Source organism: Eleutherodactylus coqui, chromosome 6 (assembly GCF_035609145.1).
Source record: "Eleutherodactylus coqui strain aEleCoq1 chromosome 6, aEleCoq1.hap1, whole genome shotgun sequence".
NCBI classification, from domain to species: domain Eukaryota; kingdom Metazoa; phylum Chordata; class Amphibia; order Anura; family Eleutherodactylidae; genus Eleutherodactylus; species Eleutherodactylus coqui.
Window position 1 is genome coordinate 158929737 of NC_089842.1, and position 27254 is coordinate 158956990.

At 42.8% G+C, this 27254-nt stretch overlaps 1 protein-coding gene across 1 annotated transcript in view; it reads left to right on the plus strand.

Moving 5' to 3' along the window:
• The first annotated feature begins 446 nt into the window (after positions 1–446).
• Positions 447–27254, plus strand: part of NEMF (nuclear export mediator factor) — a 57430-nt gene continuing 30622 nt past the window's right edge. Inside the window, exons 1-28 of the mRNA XM_066608076.1 lie at positions 447–797; positions 872–940; positions 3248–3350; positions 4355–4480; positions 5107–5255; positions 6038–6105; positions 6190–6276; positions 6711–6784; positions 9381–9451; positions 9860–9935; positions 11284–11346; positions 11462–11539; positions 11618–11826; positions 12241–12420; positions 12582–12645; positions 12797–12885; positions 13746–13849; positions 16364–16426; positions 17695–17807; positions 17894–17951; positions 20984–21042; positions 21614–21734; positions 22040–22283; positions 22361–22409; positions 22507–22553; positions 23738–23876; positions 26878–26955; positions 27028–27216. Of these exons, the coding sequence (XP_066464173.1) occupies positions 739–797; positions 872–940; positions 3248–3350; positions 4355–4480; positions 5107–5255; positions 6038–6105; positions 6190–6276; positions 6711–6784; positions 9381–9451; positions 9860–9935; positions 11284–11346; positions 11462–11539; positions 11618–11826; positions 12241–12420; positions 12582–12645; positions 12797–12885; positions 13746–13849; positions 16364–16426; positions 17695–17807; positions 17894–17951; positions 20984–21042; positions 21614–21734; positions 22040–22283; positions 22361–22409; positions 22507–22553; positions 23738–23876; positions 26878–26955; positions 27028–27216 (2829 nt within the window). The 5' untranslated portion in view covers positions 447–738. The remainder of the gene's footprint in view (positions 798–871; positions 941–3247; positions 3351–4354; positions 4481–5106; positions 5256–6037; positions 6106–6189; positions 6277–6710; positions 6785–9380; positions 9452–9859; positions 9936–11283; positions 11347–11461; positions 11540–11617; positions 11827–12240; positions 12421–12581; positions 12646–12796; positions 12886–13745; positions 13850–16363; positions 16427–17694; positions 17808–17893; positions 17952–20983; positions 21043–21613; positions 21735–22039; positions 22284–22360; positions 22410–22506; positions 22554–23737; positions 23877–26877; positions 26956–27027; positions 27217–27254) is intronic.

Sequence of the window (27254 nt, forward strand, 5' to 3'; positions counted from 1 at the left end):
TTAGAGCTGAGCATAGGAGCTGCCGGGCGCGGTGGCGTGCGTCTGTAATCCCAGCTACTGGGAGGCTGAGGCTGTCGGATCACTTGAGTCCAGGAGTTCTGGTCTGCTCTGCGCTATGTCGATCGGGTGTCCGCACTAAGTTTGGTATCAATATGGTGACTTTGGGGGAGCTCAGAGCCACCAGGTTGTCTAAGGAGGGGTGAACCGGCCCAGGTCGGAAACGGAGCAGGTCAAAACCCCCATGCCGATCAGTAGTGGGATCGCGCCTGTGAATAGCCAGTGTAGAACAGCCTGGACAACACAGCGAGACACAGTCTTTTTATTGTATGTTCCTGTGTATAACATATACATTATTATCACTCACTACCTATGCATATTGGCACATAATAAAAAGGCCCATCAGACAATCAGACTCTCAAATTGAACGTTTATATATATTTTGAGTCTAATTGCTTATGTTCTTTAGAAGAACAAATATATATACATATCTATTCTTCTATAGGAAACGGGTATTAGCATTCTAACATGATGAGAGCCTTGCCGAGTATGACTGACTCCTGCTGGCGACAGTAAGAAGAGCCTCTGTAAAACAGTCTGTCTTTCAACATGCGGCCACACGAGGTCGCTAGACTCTTTTAAAACGCTCTACAGAACTGAGCCTGCCGGGCACCGGTTGTTCTGTGCGCATGTCAGGCAGTGAGTTCAAGCTGTTGGGAAGAGAAGTGATCCCAGGACATCATGAAGAGTAGATTCAGCACTGTGGATCTGCGGGCTGTGATCTCTGAGCTCAGTGACAGGTGAGTATATAGTAGTAGGTGGGAGCTGTGTGCTGGCAGCATCATTACATTGACTCTGGCTCCTTGTCTCCTAGCCTGCTGGGGATGCGAGTGCACAATGTCTATGATGTGGATAACAAGACCTACCTCATCCGCCTGCAGAAGTAAGTGCACATCCTTGGCCTGTAGTATAAAGAATAGTGTATGCTTTTTGGCATTGCAGCGGATGCATGAGCTGGGTAAGTGCTGGTAAAGGGGCTGTCCCACAGCTTGGGGGTAAGTATTTGATCAGTGGGGAGTCTGAGGGGTCCTGATAGACCCTGAGTGGTCCCGTGTCATTACTGCTCCATTGGTCTGTATGGGACTACCACTGATAGGGGAGTACAAGTACCCGGCCATCTCTGCAGCCCCAAAGAAATGATCGGAGGAGTTGTGCAGATGGGGATCACAGCCGCATTCATTCAGGGAATAAATTGGAATAAATACACTTTAAAGTTTGACTCTGAACTGCGCTCCGAGAGGCGGGCCGCGCCGGCTTCTCCTTGCCCCGATTATGTAGAGTGACATCTCATACTTGTGTATAGGGAGAGAGCTGTTAGTCCGCATGCTGGAGGCGGGAAGAAATGGCCCGGCTCTTTGACTCAAATCAAATTTTAAAGTGTAGTTATACAGAAACACCGCATCTTTTCAGAATAACAGTTACATGGGGGCAGTGGGCATACCTCACCCAGGTTCATGCTGCCCGTGTTTACAGGGTACCCAGTGCCATATGGCTGTGGAAATAAATACTGAAACTCACTGGACCGGTTTACATCCTGCAGTCAGTCTGTGAGCAGGATGTCAGACTGCTGCAGCTAATCACTGGCCTCTGTGGTTTGTAAGCAGGCCTGGCAGATAGGGCGCTGCAGGATGGGTGAGTACATGTTCTTTTATTATTTTCTAGCAAGACCAATTGGTTTAAAAAACATTTTCTCAGAACCTTTAAGTGTGCTTTGGGTGGTTGTTGTATTCCCTTTCCCATACAGCTGTGCGTGGGACCAGAGATCTTCCTGCGCTGGCGAGAAGAAGTTTGATTGTGTTTTACACCTGAAAGTATTATAGACTTGTATGTTGAGCCCATCAAGAGAAAAATGAAAAAAAAAGAAAAACATTAAGATTGTATAAATGGGGTATAGTTCAATGTGCTTTGTAACCCCTCCTCTTTCTGTGACGCACATGTATATCACAGAGGTGTAGGTTGAATATGAAGCGAGCCCAGAAGCCAAGCCTGTTGTATTCCTGGCAGGTATCGGCATCATGAAACAGCTGACACCGGTTGCAAAGGGCCACAATTGGAGCTAGCTCGGATTACTGTTGTTTGACAGTTTACATGCACTGTGAGTCCTGACCCTAGCATGTAAGCTGTCAAATGAGGAGGGTAAGGGGAGGGTGGGGGGTGGGAGTACTCTTTCCGACTCGCAATCGGGCCCTAGTGATGCAAAAAGGGGTATGTACCCAAAGATGGTAGCCATAAAGACTGCAGCTCACTCAGCAAAGAATGAGTCTTCACTAGAGATGAGCGAGCACGCTCGTTTAAGGCTGATGCTCGAGCGAGCATCGGTCTTTCGAGTAACTGATTACTCGTCCGAGCACCATGCGGAGGGGGGGGGGGGGGGGGGGAGGAAGAGTGAGAGAGAAGGAGAGAGATCTCGCTCTCTCGCCTCTCCACATGGTGCTCCGACGAGTAATCAGTTACACGAAAAGACCGATGCTCGCTCTAGCATCAGCCTTAAACGAGCGTGCTCGCTCATCTCTAGTCCTCACACAGTCCTATCAAGAAAATCTTTAAAGTTATGGAACTCTGAATAAGCCATCAAAGGTTTTGGTTTTTTTTTCTAAAGAATGCTAGTAACTTATTTTTTTCAATTTTTTTTATTAGTTGCCATAGGGGACTTGAACCTTGAGTTGTTTGGTTGCTTGTACAATATACTGCAATCCTATTGTATTGCAGTATATTGTACTTTTAACGTTTGGCTATTAGGCAGGGCCTAATAGGCCTGTTTCCATGGCAGCATCTCTTTGATGCCACGCATAGAGGCCGCTGGGGAAAGAAAGGGAGGATACCCCTCTGTCTACCGGCTTAGATGCTGTGGTCAGCATTGTCTGTTGCATCTAAGGGACTAAACAGCTGGGATCAGCGCTAGCTGTGTTCTGTTGGGTTTGAAGTGGACTTTTCTCCAAGACTCGCTTCATACTCCTCCCTCCAACAGCAGCGTTGGTGCCTGAGGGTGTACATGTACGCCATTGTACGCAAAGCGCTTAGCCATTATATAGTAGTTCTGCAACTGCCTAATACACCTGTGTACCGATGTACTCACAATCTCAGCTTGCTCATAGGTTGGGGTGGCATACTCTGAACGTAATTCATCCACTAGCAGCAAGCAGAGATCTGTTATAAGAAAGTTCTGCAACTCTTCTCTTTCTTCGTACAGACCGGACTGTAAAGCCGTACTCCTGGTGGAGTCTGGAATCAGAATTCACACTACAGAATTTGAGTGGCCCAAGAACATGATGCCATCTGGGTTTGCGATGAAGGTTTGAACTAATATCATTTGGTTTCCTTCTCTTATCCTCAGTCACCTGCACCCCCATCTCAATTCTCCAGGCACTTTTGTACCCCAGTTTGGTTCTTTGTGTACAAGGGACTGCTCTTCCTAATTTTAAGCCAACCTGATGAGGGGTAAAAGGAATGTGAGGATTATTAGTTTTTATAGCATCACCCTTTAAATTTCACTCCCACATTGGCATTGGACTACCAATAGCAGACTTAAATGGCCCAGTCTCAGTAGACTTTACTGGGAAGCCTTTCCATGGAGTTTTGGTGAGAAACTGCAGCTGCATCTCCCCCTTCCCCTCCCTATCTATAGTTTAACACTACACAGAATTTTGGGGTGATTGAGGAGGTTTCTGAGCATTTATGTTGAGCCTGTGGGTCAGGGCAGGGGAACCACAGGCTGCTGGAATGCCAGGAAATTGCCATGTTCCCCATAGATTATAAATGACATTGCAGTGAATATTGTTATACAGGGTGGCCACGGAAAGCTAGCCCGGCCCCACACTCATCATCACCATAGCATCTACACGGTGGGCCACGGAAAAGGAGCCCAGCATCACACTCTTATGAAAGAAAATCTTTGTTGCCCATAACAACCAATCACAGTGCAGATTTCAACTTACCTCCACAGTATAAGAAATGACACCTACACTGTGATTGGTTGCTGTGGGCAACAGACAGATTTTCTTTTAGACAGCTTTCATAAAGTGTGATGCTGGGCTACTTTTCCATGACAGATGCTATGGTGGTGATGATGAGTGAGGTATAGCATGTAGTTACATAATGCATCCACATGAGGGCGGAGTTGTTGTTTTTTTTATAACAAACCACATCACATCAGACTAAGATGTACATATATTGGATGTGTGGTCCATGTCGTCTTCTACACATTTTATTAGTAATCAAAGCAAAACTGCAGGTAATTACAAAGGGTTAACTTTTTGTTGCAAGTGTATAATAAACTTTGTACCTCTATATCATCCAGTGCAGGAAACACTTACGATCCAGGAGACTGGTCAGTGTTAAACAGCTCGGAGTTGACAGGATTGTGGACTTTCAGTTTGGTTCCAATGATGCGGCTTATCATCTTATTGTTGAGCTGTATGACCGGGTAAGATGTGTAGAACCCCTGGAGATATTTACATACATTTCTGTGGACTTGAGTATGGTCAGCCTTACGTTCTCTAAGGACGTGTTCACATCTACATTGAAGGTTCCGTCGCTGCAGATATCTGTTATTATCCAGGATGAAATAACGTAGCTTGCTGCGCTATATCGTCCCGGAAAATATAAGAGGGCGTAACGAAAGCCGGATGAACCCCATTAAAGTCAATGGGGCCTATTCATTTCCATCTTGTGACAGAAAGGGCTTTCTGTTTTCCTGCTCCTACAAAGGAATAGGATAATAGAAACCCCTAATGACACTGTGAATAAGCCCTAACCTGTGGCTGTCCAGGCACGCTGGGGGGTATACTACGCAACAGGTGGAGAGGCACAGGCCGGAGTTTACTGATTTGGAGAATATGTAACATACGGCTCACATGGAATCACATCTTGGATGGATCCCTTTTGCATTCCTTCCCACCATATCACACTAGTCAGTTGTCTGTTGCTTCCCCCCTCTACTTCTGCATCTGCGCACTACTCCGTTATTCCATGGAGATCATAACTGTTTCTGGAATAAATGCAAACTCTTTTACTAATCTTGGACAATCCCTTTTAATTTGGTTTTCCCAGGGGAACATCGTCCTCACCGACCACGAGTATCTCATCTTAAACATCCTTAGGTTTCGCACAGATGAAGCTGATGATGTAAAGTTTGCAGTTCGAGAACATTACCCCGTGGACATCGCCAAAGCCCGGGAACCTCTACTTACTATGGAGAGGTGAGGCGCCACATACTGGGCTGTATTACTATAACGATCGGGCTGTTAGTGCTATGTCATGTACCTACAGATCTGTACATTATGTCATACAGCAGTTTCTTATGTTCTTTCATTGACTAATACAACTTTGTAGAGATGTTCACTGGTTCAAATAATAAAAAGCAGTAGTAATGCTCGCAGCTCCGATATATGGAACATGTTAACAGGAACAGAACAAAACCCTTAGGAGTAAATGAAGGCTTTTTAAAGGTAATCTGGTGTGAATGATTATTTCAATAGCAAATAACGTCACTAAAAGAGTAGGAACACAACCCATCCATTTTTATGGGGAGCGTGGGAGTTTGAACTGTAAGGGTTAATAACAAGAGATTGCGATCTAATGACTGCATGAGTCCAGGATGAAGCCCGTTGCCCCTTTGGGTATGTTGTCCCGAAATGCTGTCGTTTCAGAATAAACACAGTTGGAAGTTTGACTCTGAGCTGAGCTTCAAGTTATGGGGGCGGACCGTGCTGACTTCTCCCCATCCGTAGTATGACGATTGACAGCTCCTCTCCCTGCTTGTGTATAGGGAGAGTGCTGTCCCTGCATGTGGGGGGAAGCAAGCCGGTGTGGCCCCCTCGGTGAGCTCCAAGTAAACTTTAGTTTCAGAATAAAACGTCCACGGGGCAACGGGCATTCCCTGTCCTGCGTTCATGCTGCCCATAGTTCAGACTACATGAACCTGATGCCTGAATTATTGTCTTTTTGGGTTATTTATTTTTTTAATTTGATTTTTGATCAGATTGAAGGAAATTTTAGAAAATGCCCAAAAGGTAGATCAGCTAAAGAGGATCCTTAATCCCCACCTGCGTAAGTAGCTTTGCAGCCTCTAGTGAAGTCAGTCTTGTCTTGTTATTGCAAGTACAAACCTGTAACCTGCCCCTTTTTTCACAGCGTATGGCCCCACTGTTATAGAGCATTGCCTGCTTGAATCTGGGTTGTCCAGCAGCATCAAGGTTGAGCAGCTGACGGGGGACGCAGGTCGGTGATGGACTTAATTTAAATACTAAATTTACCAGCCATTAGACCTTTCATATGATGTTTCTATAGCCAGAGCTGGCCTTAAGTGGTGTGTGGTCTGTACGTTGTCACAGAGCACACTACTCGCCTCCGTTGAATTGGATGCAAGGTGCTATTTACTTGCATAGCACTATCACTTGGGCATGGTACAGCACAGCCAAGAGTTATTTGGGCACTATGGCAGTATATAGGGGAGGGCAAGCCAGAAGAAAGTACCTCAGTGCTCCTCAAACGTGAGGCTGACCCTGCCTAGAGGCAACACTACTGTTTCCTTACGCTATTCTGCATGCATCAAACATCGTGTGGTTGTCGTTTTCAGTCTTTGTGAACTTTATTTGTGTTGCGTTATATCATCAGTTTTAGTATTGATGGTATTCACTGCTATTCATGTCTAGATTTGGAAAAGGTGCATTCGGCTTTAAAGATGGCTGAGGAATATATGGACAATACACTGAATTTTAAGGGGAAGGTAAGACTGTTATTCTCGGTTGCTTGCCTTGGACCACACTGGAAGTTGAGTATTTCTTCTTTGATTGCTTTTGTTTTATTAGTCTAGATATTGTATATTGTGTATGCAGATATTTCTGTTATATGATCTCATAAATGGTTAAAGGGGTTTTTCAGACTATTTCTATTCCTGATCTATTTTCCGGATAGCTCGACAAGAGTTGATTGGCTAGGTCCTCGACCGATCAGCTGTTTAGGTGGCTACTGTCAGCACAAAAACACTGGTAATTGCTGGTGCAGCTGTTGAGATATATATATACATATATATACACTACCGTTCAAAAGTTTGGGGTCACATTCAAATGTCCTTATTTTTGAAGGAAAAGCACTGTACTTTTCAATGAAGATAACTTTAAACTAGTCCTAACTTTAAACAAATGCACTCTATACATTGCTAATGTGGTAAATGACTATTCTAGCTGCAAATGCCTGTTTTTTTTGTGCAATATCTACAAAGGTGAATAGAGGCCCATTTCCAGCAACTATCACTCCAGTGTTCTAATGGTACAATGTGTTTGCTCATTGGCTCAGAAGGCTAATTGATGATTAGAAAACCCTTGTGCAATCATGTTCACACATCTGAAAACAGTCTAGCTCGTTACAGAAGCTACAAAACTGACCTTCCTGTGAGCAGATTGAGTTTCTGGAGCATCATATTGTGGGGTCAATTAAACGCTCAAAATGGCCAGAAAAAGAGAACTTTCATCTGAAACTCGACAGTCTATTCTTGTTCTTAGAAATGAAGGCTATTCCATGCGAGAAATTGAAGGTTTCCTACAACGGTGTGTACTACTCCCTTCAGAGGACAGCACAAACAGGCTCTAACCAGAGTAGAAAAAGAAGTGGGAGGCCGCGTTGCACAACTAAGCAAGAAGATAAGCACATTAGAGTCTCTAGTTTGAGAAACAGACGCCTCACAGGTACCCAACTGGCATCTTCATTAAATAGTACCCGCAAAACACCAGTGTCAACATCTACAGTGAAGAGGCGGCTGCGGGATTTTGGGCTTCAGGGCAGAGTGGCAAAGAAAAAGCCATATCTGAGACTGGCCAATAAAAGAAAAAGATTAAGATGGGCAAAAGAACACAGACATTGGACAGAGGAAGACTGGAAAAAAGTGTTGTGGACGGATGAATCCAAGTTTGAGGTGTTTGGATCACAAAGAAGAACGTTTGTGAGACGCAGAACAAATGCAAAGATGCTGGAAGAATGCCTGACGCCATCTGTTAAGCATGGTGGAGGTAATGTGATGGTCTGGGGTTGCTTTGGTGCTGGTAAGGTGGGAGATTTGTACAGGGTAAAAGGGATTCTGAATAAGGAAGGCTATCACTCCATTTTGCAACGCCATGCCATACCCAGTGGACAGCGCTTGATTGGAACCAATTTCATCCTACAACAGGACAATGACCCTAAACACACCTCCAAATTGTGCAAGAACTATTTACAGCAGAAGCAGGCAGCTGGTATTCTATCGGTAATGGAGTGGCCAGCGCAGTCACCAGATCTGAACCCCATTGAGCTGTTGTGGGAGCAGCTTGACCGTATGGTACGCCAGAAGTGCCCATCCAACCAATCCAACTTGTGGGAGATGCTTCTAGAAGCGTGGGGTGCAATTTCACAAGCTTACCTCAACAAATTAACAGCTAGAATGTCAAAGGTGTGCAATGCTGTAATTGCTGCAAAAGGAGGATTCTTTGACGAAAGCAAAGTTTGATGTAAAAACAATGTTATTTCAAATACAAATCATTATTTCTAACCTTGTCAATGTCTTGACTCTATTTTCTATTCATTTCACAACGCATGGTGGTGAATAAGTGTGACTTTTCATGGAAAACACAAAATTGTTTGGGTGACCCCAAACTTTTGAACGGTAGTGTGTGTATATATATATATCTCATCATTTTTTATTTTTATTTTTTGGCAGCTGTGACTACAGTTAAAAAGCCCAGCTACACCAGAGGGGCGTGAGCTATCTGATCATCACCCGGGATCTCGAGCGAGAGACCCCAATCGATTCAACTATTAATGACCTAACCGTAGAATATAGAAATCGCCTGGAAAACCCCTTTAGGCCCAATGCACAGGGGCATATTTGCATTGCGGAATCTATAGCGGGTGTACGCCTCCGGATTCCACAGCAAATACTGCCAATAGACATGCTATAGGAAATCGCTTTTCCAGGTCCACGAGCGGAAACTGCAGCATGTTCTATTTCGGCATGGAAGCTGTCACTGTAGACAGGCCACGGAATCCGCGTCATCGCCTAGTGATGGTGCTTCATCATCTATACTGCACATGTGAGCTGACCAGCACAGCGCCGTTACAGATAAAGAACATTGCGGAGAGGTCTGCAGGGGTCACCGGCTGAGCACTCGGTTGGACTCCACTGTGGGATCCGACCCGGCCGTGTGCATTTGGCCTTAAAATTAATTTTATTTAAGGAAAAAGATGGGGGTTGATGTTCAGTAGACTACCAAGACCTACAATACCCTGGTGACGATATAGCTATATTTTGTATATGAAATAAACGTTAAATGTATCTTTTTTATATCTAACAGGGCTACATTATCCAGAAGGTAGAGAAGAAGCCAAGCCTGGAGCCGGATAAACCTCCTGAAGAAATTCTCACGTGAGCTTAGATCATGCATCTACAATATAGATCAAGTGTGGCTCTTCACAGGTTGTAAAACTACAATCCCCAGCATCCCTTGCCAGTTATCGTCAGGAAATGCTGTTTGTTGTAGCCTTACAGTTGTTGTAAAAGTTTGTAGACCACTACTACAAATAGAAGAAAACCAAACAACTCTTAAGTTCAATTTACAGTACATGTGTGTAATATCTGTACCCTATTGGCAAGGTGCTAAATACCAGCGCAAGTAAAGCTGTTGGGTTGCCTATAGCAGATATTACCTCTCATTGCAGCCCAAGTTGTTTTTGGGCATCACCATTAGTTTTTCTTGGCATAAACAGGCAGTTTTATTTGGGTCATTGTGGAGAGTTAGTGCTTTTTTATTTATTTATTTATTTTTCATTTTAGGTATCAAGAATTTCACCCGTTTCTCTTCAGACAGCATGTAAACTGGCCATATGTGGAATTTGATACTTTTGATAAGGTGCGCTGATAAGATTTGTATTGTAAGTTCCTTAGCTGTAACTTTCTACTAATTGCTACTTAATGGGGTAATTGAGGGTTGTCAGTATGGTTATTTTTATGTATCCCCAGTAAGGATACTTTTATACAGGCCGATAGTTGTCTGGGTGATCGTTCACAAAAGGGATTACCGGCAGCTGTCATCCTGTATAAACACAGAACCCAATAGGGCAAGTGAGCGAGAATCGCTTGCTTGTCAGAGTTGCTTGGTTTTTAGCTCGCCTAAAAACCAAGCAACTACCATCCCCTTTAATCTGAGTGGAGGCCGTCATCCGTAAGAGACCTGCGGCGCGCTTCGCTTCCGTTCAGTGAGCGATTATTGCTCCTCTGTGAAAGCACAGAAGCCTTAATCACTGGGATGATTGCCCCTTGTAAAAGTACTGTAAAGGTGGGTTTACATGGGGCTATTGTCCAAATAGTTGTTAGTGCACAAACAACTGTTCATGTGCTTTTACACAGAGCAATTGTCGTTCATGGTTACTGAAGCGCACACGTCTTTATAAAGTTTATTGGCTAGTGTTGAAAGATAAAGGATTGCCTTATTACACCAGATGATATTTAAGGTGACCCTCCAGACCTGGAGAAGTATAGATGGCTGCACCAGCTTTTTTGACTACCTGATGCACGCTGTGTATTAGTATGCATCATTAGTCTAAGACATTACATGCTGCTGTGATTAACCATTGCTGCCCACATGAGCCGTGCTGGCCAGTCAGAGCAGCGTGTAGTGTCTTATACTACCAAGGCATATTAATACACAGTGTGCATCAGGTAGTCAGAGGAGCGGTGTGGCCATCTTTGTTCATCCAGGACCGAAGGGTCACTGTAATCAACCAGCAACTATTTTTAGGTGAGCTCAAACTAAGCAACTTGTGTCTAGTGAATGAATTCTTGTCACCATGTTGGTGTCCGTGTTTACATTTGCTCTATTGAGCCATTGTTCGGACAGTAATTCCACGTAAATCCATCGTAAAGGCCCATTTACACGCAACGGAATTGTTCATAAAAGCAAAAGTGAGCAATAATTGTTAAAAGTCGTTCGTTCAAATGATAATCATTGCGTGTAAATTGGGCATCATGGTCCTCTTCTCCTGGTTGGTAAGTGTTGTGGTATCAAACCACACTAGAAGGAGCGGTAGGAGGATTTTGATCGTTGCAGAGTATCTCCATTTGTAAACCATGCCTAATTTCAGCCAGAACCCTCTATTATATTGTATATCATCCTGCAATATTACATACTCCTCATTGATATGTAGATTTGATTTAAGATAAATGTCCAGTTTTATAAAACCTCATCTTTATCCCTAAAGGCTGTTGATGATTTTTACTCCAAGCTGGAAGGTCAGAGGATAGATATAAAGGCTCTACAACAGGTACGCCTCACTTTACTGTGCAGGAATGTTCCTTTAATCTAGCTTTCAGTAGTACAGAAATTCCAGGTACCTTTCTAAAACTGGTTCTTGACTCTTTCTTCATGATATCCAACAGGAGAAACAAGCATTGAAAAAACTGGAAAACGTACGTAAAGACCATGTGGAGAGGCTGGAAACTCTGCATCTTTCTCAGGTATGTGCTTCCTAATGATATCCGCGTGTGGGGAGGGTGCAAGATATCTCCTCATCTCCTCGTGAACTTACCTTGTAGGAAGTGGACAAAGTCAAAGGGGAGCTCATTGAAGTGAACCTGGACATTGTGGATCGTGCAGTGCAAGTTGTACGTAGCGCTTTGGCCAATCAGATTGACTGGACTGAGATCGGGGTCATCGTGAAAGAGGCACAAGCTCAAGGAGATCCAGTTGCCCTCGCCATCAAAGAGCTCAAACTAGAGATAAATCAGATAACCATGCTGTTGAAGTAAGGAAAAGGCCTTTGCTTTAAATGTAGACCTGATTATAATTATTTTTGTGCCTCCAGTAATTGACCTGCTAAGTGTCTGGATATTGGAAGACCTAATTTCATGCTGCATGCACCTGCAGATAGAGGGGTGTTCCAAAGGGGTGGGGTGTGACTACTTGATATCCATCACATTATAGCCTGGGACTCCCACGGGTGTAGCATAAGCATTTAATCCAGTTATGTAAGGATCTGTACAGTGGCTAATGCTCTAGCAACATGATTAGTTCCCACTTCATTTATAGCAGCAATGCATGTAGTATAGCCTGCACTAGTCCCCAATGTGGAATTGGCAGAGGCTTTGGTTCCGGGGGTCAATAAAAAAAAAATGTATCTGATTATTAACAGAATCATGATTATTGTTTGTATATGTAGAAACCCGTTCACACTATCCGAAGAAGAGGATGAGGTGGAAGAAGAGAAACAAGAAATTGATGAGCCAAAAGGAAAGAAGAAAAAGGGCAAGAACAAACTGCAACCAAAGAAAGCGCAGAAAAACAAACCTACACTGGTGGATGTAGACCTCAGCTTGTCTGCATATGCCAATGCCAAAAAGTGAGTCTAACACAGATCCAATGGAAAGTCTTCTATGTAATACTGCCCCTAGAGGCTGGATGTAGGTTAGCATATTGACCATGATCTATAGCTTTTGTCCATATAAGATTGAATATCCTTTTTGCAAATTCCAAGTTATCTTATATATTCTGTATTTGTAGGTATTATGATCACAAGCGACATGCAGAAAAGAAAACTCAGAAAACTATGGAAGCAGCACAAAAGGTAAAGCCCAAATATTATGGAAGATTTCAGTGTGGCTTAGTAATACCACAGCTTCCATATCAGATTGTAAGTTCTCAGGTCTGCGCCATATGTTGGAAATGAAGAGTTCCAAAGCTTTTTAGATGTGAAAACCATTATTTTTATGTTACAGGCATTCAAGTCAGCGGAGAAGAAAACTAAACAGACACTGAAAGAGGTGCAGACTGTCAGCACTATTCAGAAAGCCAGGAAGGTGTACTGGTAAGATGAAGTATCATGCATAGGATCTGGGGGATCATCATGTGGGAATCCTGACTGCTCAACTCCATGGGTAACCATTGTCCTGAAATTACACCGTCCCGGATTCCTGGTCATAGAATGCCACATGTATGTGAAAACACCAGAGTGGAGCAAGGCCAGTGTGAGAGAGATATACTGCTATACAAAAATTGTGCTAATTCTTAAAAATGAGGTTAAAAACAAAATTCCTGCAAAAATTGAGATTAGGGCGCAACCTGATAATAGACATGCAAGCTTGAAGGACTAGGAGTTTTAAAACTCTTTGTTTTTATGTATATTTATAAGGCTAATTTCACACGGGCAAATACGATATCCGTCTGTGAATCGCCGCCCCAATTTCACGTTTGCCAGCATGTGACTTTGCCGTAGATGCGAGGCATTTTTGTAACCAAACCGCCTCTCATCACTTTGGGAAAGTAGTGATCTTTGGGCGTGCCCTTGCATCGCCCATTGTTGTCAATGGGAGACTCTGCATCGCACCGCATGCTAGGTGCGTGCGATGCTGCCGCCATTCCTATTGAAAACATTGGGCGATGTGAGGGCGTGCCCAAAGATAGGGAGTGCGCACGGGGAAAAAAAATTGCTCATGTGTATGATCCCATTCAGAAGAATGGGATTCATATTCGTGCGTCTCGCAATACACAAATTTTGCACGATTTTCTCGGCTGTGTGAAAACCGCCTAATGCTAGCTTAAAAAATGCATTTCACAGCTACAAAAAACGTCTTCAGCTACACTGAACCCTGTTTGTAATGTTGCCCATTTGTTCTACTATTTGAGTGTTTTTTGTTTTTTGTTTTTTTCCTCCTTTTTTTGCTTCAGGTTTGAGAAATTCTTGTGGTTTATAAGCTCAGAAAATTACCTGGTCATAGCCGGAAGAGACCAGCAACAGAATGAACTGATTGTGAAGAGATACATGCGTCCTGGTGAGCAACTTCTCTCTTACTAGCTGTATATAATACAAAATATATGTCTAGACACTTTAGAAGTCCAGCATTATGGGACCTGCTATGTCCTGGAGTATTAAGCAGCAAAAGCGGATTATCATTACTGTAATAGTTCATGTGCTTCTTTAACCCCTCCATGACGCGGCCACCTTTTTTTTTTTTTTCTTTCCATTTTCGTTTTTACCTTCCCCCTTCAAAAAAAAATCATAACTCCTTTATTTATCCATCGACATCACTGTATGAGGGCTTGTTATTTGTGGGACAAGTTGTATTTTTAAATGGTGCTACTTACTGTACCATATAATGTACAGAAAAACTTTAAAAAAATTCTAAGTGGAGTAAAATGGAAAAACAAAAAAGACATTCCGCCATCTTTCAGTGCGTCTTGTTTCTACGGCGCACAAACTGCAACAAAAATAACATGACTGTATTCTGTGGGTCTGTACGATTACTACGATACCAAACTTGTTTAGTTTTTTTTTTTTGTTTTTTTTTTTTAAAGACCTTGTATTTTCAAAGACCTTTAATTTTTTTTCAATTATTTTCTGCCGCCATCTTCTGCACGCAATAACTTTTTTATTTTTCCTTCGACGTAGTTGAGCAAATGCTCATTTTTTGTGGGATGTCCTATAGTTTGTCAGTACCGATTCGGAATACATACGACTTTTTGATCGCTTTTTATTGCGTTTTTTTCTGGCAGACAGGGTAACTGAAAGTGCATTTCTGGCGTTCTTTATTTTTTTTTCCCCGGAAAATAATGCACAACTTTGATAGATCGGACTTTTACGGATGCAGCAAAACCAAATATGTATTTTTATGTTATGATTTTAGATTTTTTAATTATAGATATGGCAAAAGGGGGTGATTTTAAACTTTTGTATAAATTGTTATTTTTTTTTAATTTATTTTTATTTTATTTTTTTTTACAATTAATTTAATTGTATTGCTCTTATTTTCACTTTTCTTTTAAGCCCCCCTGGAGGACCACAACTAGCGATGCTTTGATCACTCCTGCATTGCGTCCTACTGCGATTTGATAGGCAGTCTATCAAGCCACCGCATGGGGATGGCTTCATAGGCAGTCTGCTATGGCAGCCCTGGGGCCTTTCAGAAGGCCCCTGGCTGCCATGACACCTGCACAGCTCCCCCAATCTTACCATGGGGGGGCCGTACGGGACCCCCGAACATCGTTCGTGGCATTTAAAGCGGCATTTAAAAGGTTTATGGCCACGATCTCTCTTCATACATACCCCAGATTAAAGGGAACCTGTCACCTCTCTCCTGCACCATAAACTAAGTTATGGTGCTGTTAGGGGAGGCAACAGGGAGCCGGATGATTTTTTTTTTTTTTTTTCAATACTCATCCACTCCCGAATTCCTTTACTGTCAGCCACCGAAGATCGCTCACCGTGGGGCAATCCAATCCTTTTCAGATTGCTGTGTCCTCGCTGTCCCATAGATTTGTATACAAGAGTGCGCACTACAATCTGAAAAGGATTGCAGTAAGAGTTTAAGTGACATAAACCCACAATACAGGAAAACACTGTCCTATGAAAGGATGAGCTGTTAAGGGTTAAAGAATTAGTGCTGCAGTAGGGAAAGTGGAAGATGTGCTATCATAGGTGGAGAAGATTATATGCTGCTAAAGGGTAAATGTGCTGCTGTGGAGGAAAGAGCATGAAAATGAGAAAGTGCTGCTGGAAGGAGTCGCATCTACAGGCTTGCAGGAGGTGTTCTCCTACTAGTTCCATTTTACGGATCATCAAGGATGCGAGATATTGTCTCCCCCATAGGGTTATCGGTGCGTGGAATAGCATCATAAGAGTAATAATCAGTCACGTTACGTGGCGTGCCCTGCTTAAGGTCGTAGAACAGTCAGTGACTTGTCTAGGGATGTGAACCCTATACATTGAGTTCAAGGCTTAGTAGCTGGAAGACAGCCATGGTGGTTGCACTTGGGAGTTGGGGTGGCCAATGCTGGAGGTTTGATGCATCCCGGTGGAGGCACCATGTGTGCTTGAGGTCACAAAGACTGATGTTTCATGCATCACCTCTCTTTAGATAAGGATTTACATTGTAGTTTACACATACTTTGGACACTGAGTTTTTTTTGCTTTTTTTTTTTTAACCATTTTATTTTAATTTTTTTCCCCCTCCTTTTTCCTTTCTATAACCCCTCCAACCCCCACGTGTGATGAAAAATGTTTTTTGAGAATATTATGTAGCCTGCTCCAGCCGTGATAAATAAGCATAACACTATTTCTTATAATGTTCTTGAAATATGAAAGCCACTCTCTGATTGGTTGCTGTGGCTAACGAGACCATTTTCTTTCAGTTTCATAAATCTGCCCTGATATTTGTATGTTGGGTATAAAATGTACTTGTAAGGGTAGAACACTGTTAGATTCTGGAATTATGGAATTTACTAGAGAGAGAAAATATAATTGTATTTTTCCCTGATCTTGCACTGACAGTTTCCTTGTGTGTATATAGGGGACATATATGTGCATGCTGACCTACATGGTGCCACCAGCTGCGTCATTACGAATCCCACAGGTAACAAACTACACAAAAAGCTCCTCCTTTTTATTGCACATTGTTATATTTAGGATATCATTGACTTAAAGGTGTACATTTATGATATATCTATAAGATAGGAGGGATTCCCCACACACCCAGCTCTGCTGGGCTTCACTCCTTATTAGTGATCATCACTACCGATTTATACTGCCAAACAATAACGGGGTTCCCCACCTATTAGGACTTCCATCTATCTCACATTTTAAAGGAGTTTTCAGAGTTCACTTTAATTCCGCCTCCCTATGCCTAATAATATTACAGATTTTATACTCTCCTCTCCCCGCAGCTCCAGCTCTGCAACCTGCGGTTCCCGCTACGACGCTCTGTTTATAGACTGCAGTCAGCCTGTGTATAGGATGCTACAGGCAGCTGCATCCAATCACAGACCTCCGTGTTCAAGTTCTGAGGTCTGTTATTGGATGCAGCAGCCTGTAATGTCTTATACACAGGCTGACTGTAGTCTATAAACCGTTGTAGGGGAAACCGCAGGTTGCAGAGCTGGAGCTATTGGGAGAGAGAAATTTACAATCTTTGTTGTTTTTAGGTGTGGGGAGACCGAATTAAAGAAAATTCTTGACAACCCCTTTTAAAGGGAGCCTATCACCAGGTTCATGCTTCTGTACTATGGGCAGCATGAACCCTGGACAGATGGGCACAGTACCGCCATCTAGTGGAGTTTCAGAATAAACCATATTTAGAAATTTGTCTGTTTGACTTCGGAACGGAGCTCTCAAGTCAGAGGTGGGCCATGACTGCTTCCCTCTGTCCCAGTCATGTAGTCTATTAGCTCTCGCTCTTCTTGTGTATAGGGAAATAACTGTCAGTATATATGCTGCGGGCAGGAAGAGCCTGGCGCGTCCGCCTCTTTGACTTGAGTGCTCCGTTCCTGAGTCAAACAGCAAACTTTAAATAGTGTTTTTATTCTGAAATATCGCTGTGTTTCAGACTAACCCTTTCATGGGCGCACCTGTCCAGGGTTCATGCTGCCTGTGGTTTTACAGCATGAACCTGGTGATGGGCTCACTTTCAGGATATCCAGTACAATGTTACTTTTGAAACAAAACTGGCATATCTAATTTATGCGCACTAGTAGTACTAAAATTCCTAATTCGATGCCCATGGCTAAGCTATAAAACATTGTATAACATTCTGTAACTACATCATTAGTGGAGTGCAAATAGTTTTATTTACATTGCTAAAATACTGATTGCATCCAACCAATATTCTCTGATATTTTAATGTAGGTGAGCCAGTGCCGCCCCTTACCCTAACTGAAGCTGGCACTATGGCCGTATGTTATAGTGCTGCATGGGATGCCCGGGTTATTACCAGTGCCTGGTGGGTCCATCATAATCAGGTACTGTAATTATGCAGCACTCACATTGTGAAGCAGGAGAGATGCCTCATCAGTCTAACTTCACACTTTCTTACTGTTCCTTTCAGGTGTCAAAGACTGCACCAACAGGAGAGTACCTGACCACCGGCAGCTTTATGATCCGAGGTGAGGAGGTCACGTCTCCTACATGCTCTGCATACATGTCGGCTGTGGAAGAAAATGCAGAAATGAAAATTGTGACAGCAGTTATACAGTCAGAAAAATGTTGTGTCTAGTAACTTATCATTGTGTGCATGGCGGCAGGCTATAGAGCAGGAGCAGCTGAGCAGATTGACATATAGCTTGTATGAAAAGATTCAGTAGAACTTGTTTTTTATTCCTGTATATCTCTGCTCATTCTGTGCTTAGGAGTCCAGTGGGCGGTCCTACTTAGCAATGGCTTGGAATGGGGTAAAGCAAAAAACTAGGAATAAGGCGCAACCCTTTAAAGAACATCCGCACACGCAAATATTCTCCTATAAATTTCTCTGCTTTTATTGGCAATACCCGCTTGACCCCTTAGTGATGGCCCCATTGCCTATTTACGTCCTGGCTAAGTGGGCTTTAATCCCGAGGGCTGTAAAAACCTGCTGGCCCTGTGGATTAAGGCCATAGCTGTGGCTATGACACTGCCCTGCTGCCGGAGGTAGCCGACAACCTGGAGCTGTTATGGGGGGGATGGCAAAATGCGCCCCCCCCCCCTCACTCCCTCCATTAAAACCCTCCCCCCAGTCACGGATTCACCGTTCTCCAGTGGATAATCAGCGGATCTTACCCTGTCTTCTGCGCACACACCCGTTGCCGAAATGGCGGATGCATGCGAAAAAGCTGCGGATTGCTGGGGTAATCTTAAAATCTCCTGGCTACCAAACATAGCCAAGAGCCTGGAGATGGCACGGGGGGTGGGCTCTGTACGCGGTCCTTGGTCACGTGATCACTGTTATCCATCACGTTAATATTTTTAAAAAAAGTTCAAGTTTCACCTCCCCTCACGATCCGATCCATGTTCCAAATCTTAGCACTTTTAATAAATATACACAAATTCCATCTGCCTATTTTTACCACCGAAATGAAGTACAACATGTGGTGAAAAAACAATGTCAGAATCACTTGGAGATGCAAAACCTTTACGGAGTTATTCTATGTTAAAGTGCCAAATGTCAGATTTCAAAATATTGGCTCTGTCACTAAAGGGTTAACAAAAACATGTTGCGAAGCAACAAAATGCTTCATCAGTAGTGCTGGGGACACCCTAAATACATCAAATGGGGGGATAGTGGAAGACATGAATTGAGGTACAGATAAGGTCAGGTTAACATAGGAAGCAAAAGATAAAAAAACAAAAAGAAAACCCGTTTCAGAGCAAATAATGTCCTAAAAATAATAACTTAACCCTATTAATGAAAGGTAATTTTTATCTCCTTTTTATTATCCATGTGGCATTTTTTTGGATTAGATTTATATTGTCAGAATCAACTTTTACTTTTCAATGTTCTGGCTCTGTTCTTGGGTCTTATTAAGTATTCTTAATGTTTTAATATATTACTATGCCCTATCGCTACTGGTCACGCCGATATCACTATTACTACTACTTATTACTATTATTATAGATTAGTGGGCAGCATCACTACTATTCACCATATATACATTGTTTCTGATTCTGTTCTCTATATATTTTTCTATGTTTTGCCAATATGCAAATTCTGGCATTTATAATTTTATGAATATTCAGACCATATAATTAATGGATAATACATACCGTATATACTCGAGTATTAGCCGACCTGAGTATAAGCCGAGACAATAAGTTTCGCCACAAAAAACTGAGATAACTTATTGACTCGAGTATAAGCCGAGCTATACTTGAGTATATACTAGCTTAAAAAAAAAACCTCCATACTCGCCTCCCAGCTGGCGTCTGTGTCTGTGCGTCAAGCTGCTTGAATTCTCCCTGCTGTCATCCCCCGCCGTCCTCTCTGCCTGGCTCTGTCAGTTCTGTGTAAGTAAGCGCTGTGATTGGATTGAGAGCCAGCCAATCACAGCTGGCACTCGATCCAATCACAGTGCTAACTTACACAGCACTGACGGCATGGGATTTGAAAGCCAAGCAGGGAGATTACAGTGGGGAGAATTCTAAAGCGGCTTGATTGGCTTTGAATGATCGAGCGCCGGCTGTGATTGGCTAACCCTCGATCCAATCACAGCTCTTACTTACACAACGCTGATGGCGGGGGATGACGGAGCCGAGCAAAGAGGATGGCGGGGGATGACAGCGGAGAGAATTCAACCAGCCTGCCGCACCGCCGCTGGAGACAGACGCAGGCTGGGAGATGAGTATGGAGTTTTTTTTAACCCTTCCCTGACTCGAGTATAAGCCGAGGGGGGGGCTTTTTCAGCACAAAAAAATGTGCTGAAAAACTAGGCTTATACTTGAGTATATACAGTAGTTAGAATAAAAATTGGAAATTAATAAAGAGACAATGGGCAGAGCTATTACTAATAGGGAAAAGGTGGTAGAGATGATAACAGTGGGAGTGCTGCCTGATCAGTCATGCGGAGCTGCAGCTGTTGTGTATGAGGGCTTGGTGGTATGAAAGTTGGGTTGGATATGTCCCATTGGTGGGGATGTGGGTGGAGGGGAGTGTGTAGATGGCTGAGGGTACTTACTGCTGATAGAAGGCAGAGCAGGGATTGGATGCATGTATGGAGGCATTTCACGCAGTATGAGCTTCTAGAGCTTGGTCGGAGACTTAAACTGTTTGATGCACGGGAAGCACAGAGGACATGTGCGGTCCGTTCCCTCTTTCCCGCACACCAATCAATTTAAATCTTCTGACCATTAAAAACAGAGAAACGTATCTGGCAACATTCGTGTATATGCATGTTCTTAAAAGGGTTTATTCCCAGTTTTACGGTCTACATCATTCTATGCTATATACATCTACCTATGGGTTATACGTCTCCTGGGTTGGCTACACCCACCATTTCATGCATGTACCACTCTTGCCATTCTACCATCAAGACCTCAACCAGCACAAGGTTAAATCCATTCCTGCTGCCCCTACCTCTATTGGGACATAAGTGTATAGTCGTATAGACTAAATCTGTGTTGCAGCAGCACTTTGACATGGCACTTATATGTGGAATCTTCCTTTCAGGGAAAAAGAACTTCCTCCCACCGTCTTACTTGATGATGGGATTTGGGTTTCTTTTTAAGGTTTGTATTTCCTGAGATTCCTATACATTACTGATCAATTTTGTTTTGCTACTTAAAGGAGTTTTCTGAGTTATTTTTTGGGTACATATGCTGGCCATGTAGAAAGCAATGAACTTGCCTATACTCGTGTGCAGGCTCCTTCCTGCTCCAGTACTGCCCCTCTCGCCCCTTCCCGCCAGGGTTTTAATATGGCTACAGTCGGCCTGTTGACGGGACATCGCAAGCTGCTTCAGCCAATAATAGACCTCAGCAGTTGACCACCGACGTCTGTGATTGGCTGCAGCAGCCTGTGCCGTTCCCTTCACAGGAGGACTCTGCTACTTGTAATCAGACCTGATGGCGTGAGCAGCGAGGAGTCGGGTCAAGTGAGTATAGACTAGTTCATCGTTTTTCTGCATGGCCGGTATATTTACCCCCAAAAATAGAAGTAAAACTCTGAATACCCCTTTAACATTGTTATGTAATCTACTGGTTTATGATTTTGTTGGCTGACCAGTAGAGGGCAGTAGAATTATAGATTTGACCTGTTATGTGATGAAGCTGCTTCTGAGGACATGACCCTATCTTTCAGGTGGATGAGCCTTGTGTTTGGAGACACAAAGGCGAGCGCAAAGTTAAATTACAGGATGAAGATCTGGAAAGTGTAACTACCAGTAATACGGAGCTGGCTGCGGAGGAGAATGAATCATTGGGTGAGGCTGCTGTTCAAAGTAAATACCCTAAGTAAATAAGACGTCCCATCTGATAAATGTTTATTTCCATCTAGTGCTGACAGAAGGTATTAAGCTTATCTGTCATGTGATTCCTCATCTGGTAAGCGCCATCTACTGCACAGAGGCGGTATTAGTTCTAATTCCTCATACCGATTAGAAATTCCATTCAGAAATTTAACCTTTTAATATTCAGAAATTCATCAACATTGAATAATTTTCCATAAATGTAGAATCTGGAAAGTATTCTTTATTTCTTGTGGTTACATTTTTGTTCTCACTGGCAGACGCTCCAGAAGAGGACACCGATGGCAGCAGTGAAGGGGAGGAAGAGGACAAGGATGGAGCTGAGCCCGGTTCACAAGACATTAATGATGCACCTGGTCTTGGAGACATCTTGGAGGATGTACACTCGGAAGAAAGTGACGTCGGGAGCTCACATTCTAGCGAAAATACTGCTCCAGTGAAAGAAGAGGAGGGAGTCTCTTATCCTGATACCGCCATTGACTTGTCCCATCTTCAGGCAAAGAGGTAGCTTGTTTTTTTTAATAGGGTTCTATTAATACACTGAAGTTTGTATATTTTATAACCATTGTAATACTTTGTAGGACATTGAACAGAGCGCCTGTAGCACAACAGGAAGACTCGGCTGTGGTGGTAAGAGTTACTTATTGGTGCATTTATATCCATATTCATACTTAAATAATGGCTTTTCTTTTTTTCAGTAATTGTGACCCTTTCTTTCCCATATTAGAATAACCAGTCAGTTGGTCGGAAACATCTATCAGCTAAAGAAAGACGGTAAGAAAAAAAACTGTATTCAGTGGTGGATTAAGGGGCTTGTGGGCCCGGGGTTGTTCATAGAGTTTGGAACACCCTCTGATAGACAATGTGTGCGCTGTGGCCCTACTTGGTAATAGTGATCTCTTCCTGTGGCCCCTATGTATTAATAATGACACAGTCTGTGGTGCCCTCTAGTAATAGGAACCCCTCTGTTGCCCATCTTCGTAATAGAACTACTTAGGTCTCCATTTATTTATAGGATCCTCTGTGACCCCCAAATAGTACTAGGGCCCTTTCTTTGGCCAATGGTAGAGCCCAGCCTTCCTCCGAAACCTTCTACTGCTGGTGGAGGAGGTTAAATTCATTAATATATGCACACTGCCTTCTGAGGCTGTATGTGATCATGTACAGGCTCTCAGCCTAATATCATCACTCTCCTCCCAGCTCGAGCACTCACTGTACTTTGCTGGAGCTGGTGGGAGGAGTGAAGAGCCTGTGCAAGAGTGCAAGTGTATTAATAAATTTAACCTCCTCCTCTACCAGTGGCCAACGTTTTAGAAAGAGTGCCGGCCCTTCCCAATTGTGAGCTGGGGTGCTAAGTGCAGTGGGGTGCCATAATAGTAATGCTGGCAGATTATTAATGTGGATGGTTTGGATGTCCGTGGGCCCCTCTGGAACCTTGGCCTCAGGATGTCTGTCTCTATTATAATCCACCATTGGCTGTATTCTCAGGATCATTGTGGTAAGTGTTTTTTAGCCATATATGACCAGCCTGGCTCTCTGATCGTTAAACTGCTATAACAGATAGGGAGGGCATACGGCAGTACAATATTTGTCCTTGGTTATATCCAATTTATCAGTATGGCTCAAGAGAAAAAGCTGGATAGCAGAAGCCACCCGCTGAAGTCTTTATTGAGGACCTCGCTCGGTGTGCAGGTTTCCAAGGGATTGAATTTTCAGTTTTTGAGACTAACTCTGCTACATCTAACCCTATACCATTCAAATAGGAGAAATACTTTAAGCAGTGAATAGGATTTATGCTACAGCCTGACGGAGTCTCTCTACTACAATAAGGTGTGAACTGCTGTGGTCATTCCATTAGCTATATTTGTAAGAATGGTTTCATGTCCCTCCACTGTAAATTAGAAGCTAACATTTAGGGTCTTAGAATTTGGGCATTTTTTACTTTGTCGTCTTTTCAGTGAAATGAAGAAAAAAAAGAGGCCAGATGATTCTGAAGACACCAAGCCAATGGAAAATTCTGAGAAAGTTGAGGCCTCAGTACCCCAGAGTTCACCACAAGATGGCGCTGTGCTGCAGCCATTGAAAAGAGGACAAAAGGTATTTGACTCCTGTGATCTTTTCTGTGAAAACTTGGTATAGGATTTTGAATGTGCTAGCTAAAGAACAGTGAAAATATTGTTAATCTTAATTGTTGCTGAAAGATAAATGTTATGTACTGTAAGAGATGGATTGCATATATTTAAACAGCATTTTTTTAAATACAGAAGCAGATTTGTCTCCTATTAAAGTCTATTATAAAGTTATATGTATCACCTTCTGGGAAAGCTGGATGACAAACGCTATGGCTGCCATTATGGGTCCCTTCACACAGACCGTAAATGCTGCGGATGATTGGCCACTAATCTGCAGCAGCCACATTCGCACCTAAGGCCACTCTCACACCAGCATCTTTAACCCCTTAGTGCCGGGGCTATAGGAAAACTACGTCCTGCTGTTGCAGGACGTGTATGGAGGGAGGTAGCGGCGCTATCTCCCTCCATACAGTGCGGGCGTCAGCTGTTTATTACAGCTGACACCCGCGGGCAATAGCCGTGCTCGGCCGATCCCGGCTATTAACCCTTTAAATGCCGCTGTCAATTCTGACAGCGGCATTTAAATCCCCCGAATGCTGTTCTGGGGTCCCGCACGGTCCCCCCGCGGTGAGATCGGGGGAGCCGTGCAGGTGTCATGGCAGCCAGGGGCCTAATGAATGGCCCCAGGGCTGCCTTAACAGACTGCCTATGAAGCCATCCACACAGGGTGGCTTGATAGACTGCCTGTCAAAAAGCAGTATGACGTAATGCTATAGCATTATGTCATACTGCAGGAGCAATCAAAGCATCACATGTTTAAGTCCCCCAGGGGGACTTCAAAGTAAAGTAAAAAAAAGAGATCAATAAAGTTTTTTTAATTGTTAAAAAAAAAAGTTATAAAAGTTTAAATCACCACCCCCTTTTTGCCATATCTATTATGTAAAAATCTAAATCATAAAATAAAAATATGTATTTGGTATCGCCGCGTCCGTAAAAGTCCGATCTATCAAAGTAGCGCATTATTTTTCCTGCATGGTGAACGTCGTCCAAAAAAACCCCCCCAGAAATACACTTTTTTAGTTACCCTGTCTCCCAGAAAAAACGCAATAAAAAGCGATCAAAAAGTCGTATGTATTCCAAATTGATACTATCAGAAACTACAGGACATCCCGCAAAAAAATGAGAGCTTGCTCAACTACGTCGACGAAAAAATAAAAAAGGTATTGCGCGCACAAAATGACCGCAGAAAATAATTGCAAAAAATTAAATCTTAAAAAAAAAATACAAGTACTACAGCAAAAAAAAAATACTATACAAGTTTGGTATCGTAGTAATCGTACTGACCCATAGAATAAGGTCGTTTTTGTTGCAGTTTGTGCGCCGTAGAAACAGGACGCACCGAAAGATGGTGGAATGTCGTTTTTTTCCATTTCTCTCCGCTTAGAATTTTTAAAAAGTTTTTCAGTAAAATATATGGTACAATAAATAGTGCCATTGAAAAATACAACTCATCTCGCAAAAAACAAACCCTCATACAGCGACGTCGATGGATAAATAAAGGAGCCACGATTTTTTAAAAGGGAGTAGGAAAAATCAAAAATGGAAAAAAGCTCCGTCACTAAGGGGTTAAAAACACAGCGCTTTACAGCGTGCAGAGCAGCGTTTTACTGCGTATTTTGTGCAGTAACAACGCAGGCAAAGCAAGCTCATGTCACCATTTTTTCCCCTCCCCCGATAGCATAGCAAGTTGCGTATAACCCCTTTTCATTTTTTCTTCCCCACCCCCACCTTCAAAAAAATCGTAACTCCCTTATTTATCCATCGACATCGCTGGATGAGGGCTTGTTTTTTGCGGGACAAGTTGTATTTTTAAATGGTGCAATTTACTGTACCATATAATGTACTGAAACGCTTAAAAAAAATTCTAAGTGGAGTAAAATGCATCTTTCAGTGCATCTTGTTTCTACGGCGCACAAACTGCAACAAAAATAACATAACTTTATTCTACGGGTTGGTAACTTTATTCTACGGGTTGGTACGATTATAACAATACCAAACTTGTATAGTTTTTTGGGGGGTTTTTTCTGTACTACTTTTTACTTTTTGATCACTTATTATTGCATTTTTTTCTGGGAGACGGGGTATCTGAAAAAATGCATTTCTGGCGTTCTTTATTTTTTAAAAATTTTTTTCAAACGGCGTTCACGGTGCAGGGAAAATAACGCGCTACTTTGCTGGAGTCGGAGTGATTGGCGACTGCAAAATTATTATACATTTTGAGAAAATTAATCTCACAACATTGACTGAATGAGTTGCCTCCCACAAGGAGCGCATTTAAAAATAAATTTCAAAGACTTCTGCCATGGGAAAGGGCAATATACCGTAACCGCAACGTGGAATATAAATAAAACCGCATATAGTTAAAATGGCTGCATGCAAATAGTTTAATACAATGAAATCTGAACCGGCGACCTGTCGCTCTTTTTTCTGCCCACCACCTAAACTGCTGGAGAGGCTGTCCGTTAAATGATGTAAAATGTAGATCCAGTTACTAGAGGGATTTATTGTCAGATCACATATGGCAGGAGAGGTACAATAGTTTACTCTTTGTTTTCAGATTCGGCACCTAATGCCATGTAACTAATATGTCAAACGGATATAATGCAGAGGCAGCACTCAGATGCAATAAAGAGTATAACAAACTTGATTCCTCCGTCATGAGAATTGGCTGCATCGTTTCGACCAGTCTGCTACCGGTCTTTGTCAAGAAGCTATATACCGGACTTGCCTGATCTTTAGAATGTAGGCCATACAATACTCCATTCCCCTGTAGTCACTTCTAGCAGCTATTAGCCAGAGTTTCAGAGATTGATGGGAAATGGGCGGCTTTATTAGAGAATGTATTGTCTTTTTGACACAACTCTTTCAGGGGTTGGTGTTGCCCACAGCAGCCATTTGGATATGTGATTGTTGCTATGAACACACATAGAAGTCTTTAGTTCTTCTTCTCTCTGTCTTACCATCAGAGTAAAATGAAGAAGATTAAGGAGAAGTACAAGGACCAAGATGATGAGGATAGAGAACTCATAATGCAGTTGCTTGGGGTAAGAACCGGCTTGGGTTACATCACTGCATGTCTTTCTTGTGATGCAAGTCCTAGCATCAATGCTTTGTAGTCCGCAGGGTCCAACAAGGAAGAGAAGGCCAAGCAAGGAAAGAAAGGAAAAACAAAGGAAGAACCTACAAAGAAACAGCCACAAAAGGCGAAAGGTGGTCCTGGGAAGAGAGGTGGCGCTGGGTCTGCTGAGATCTTCATAACTCAAGACTTAGAAGATATGACATTAGAAGAACAGCAGGATGAAAAGGTATGTACTATGTTATTAACATCTTCTGAGCTCCTCCT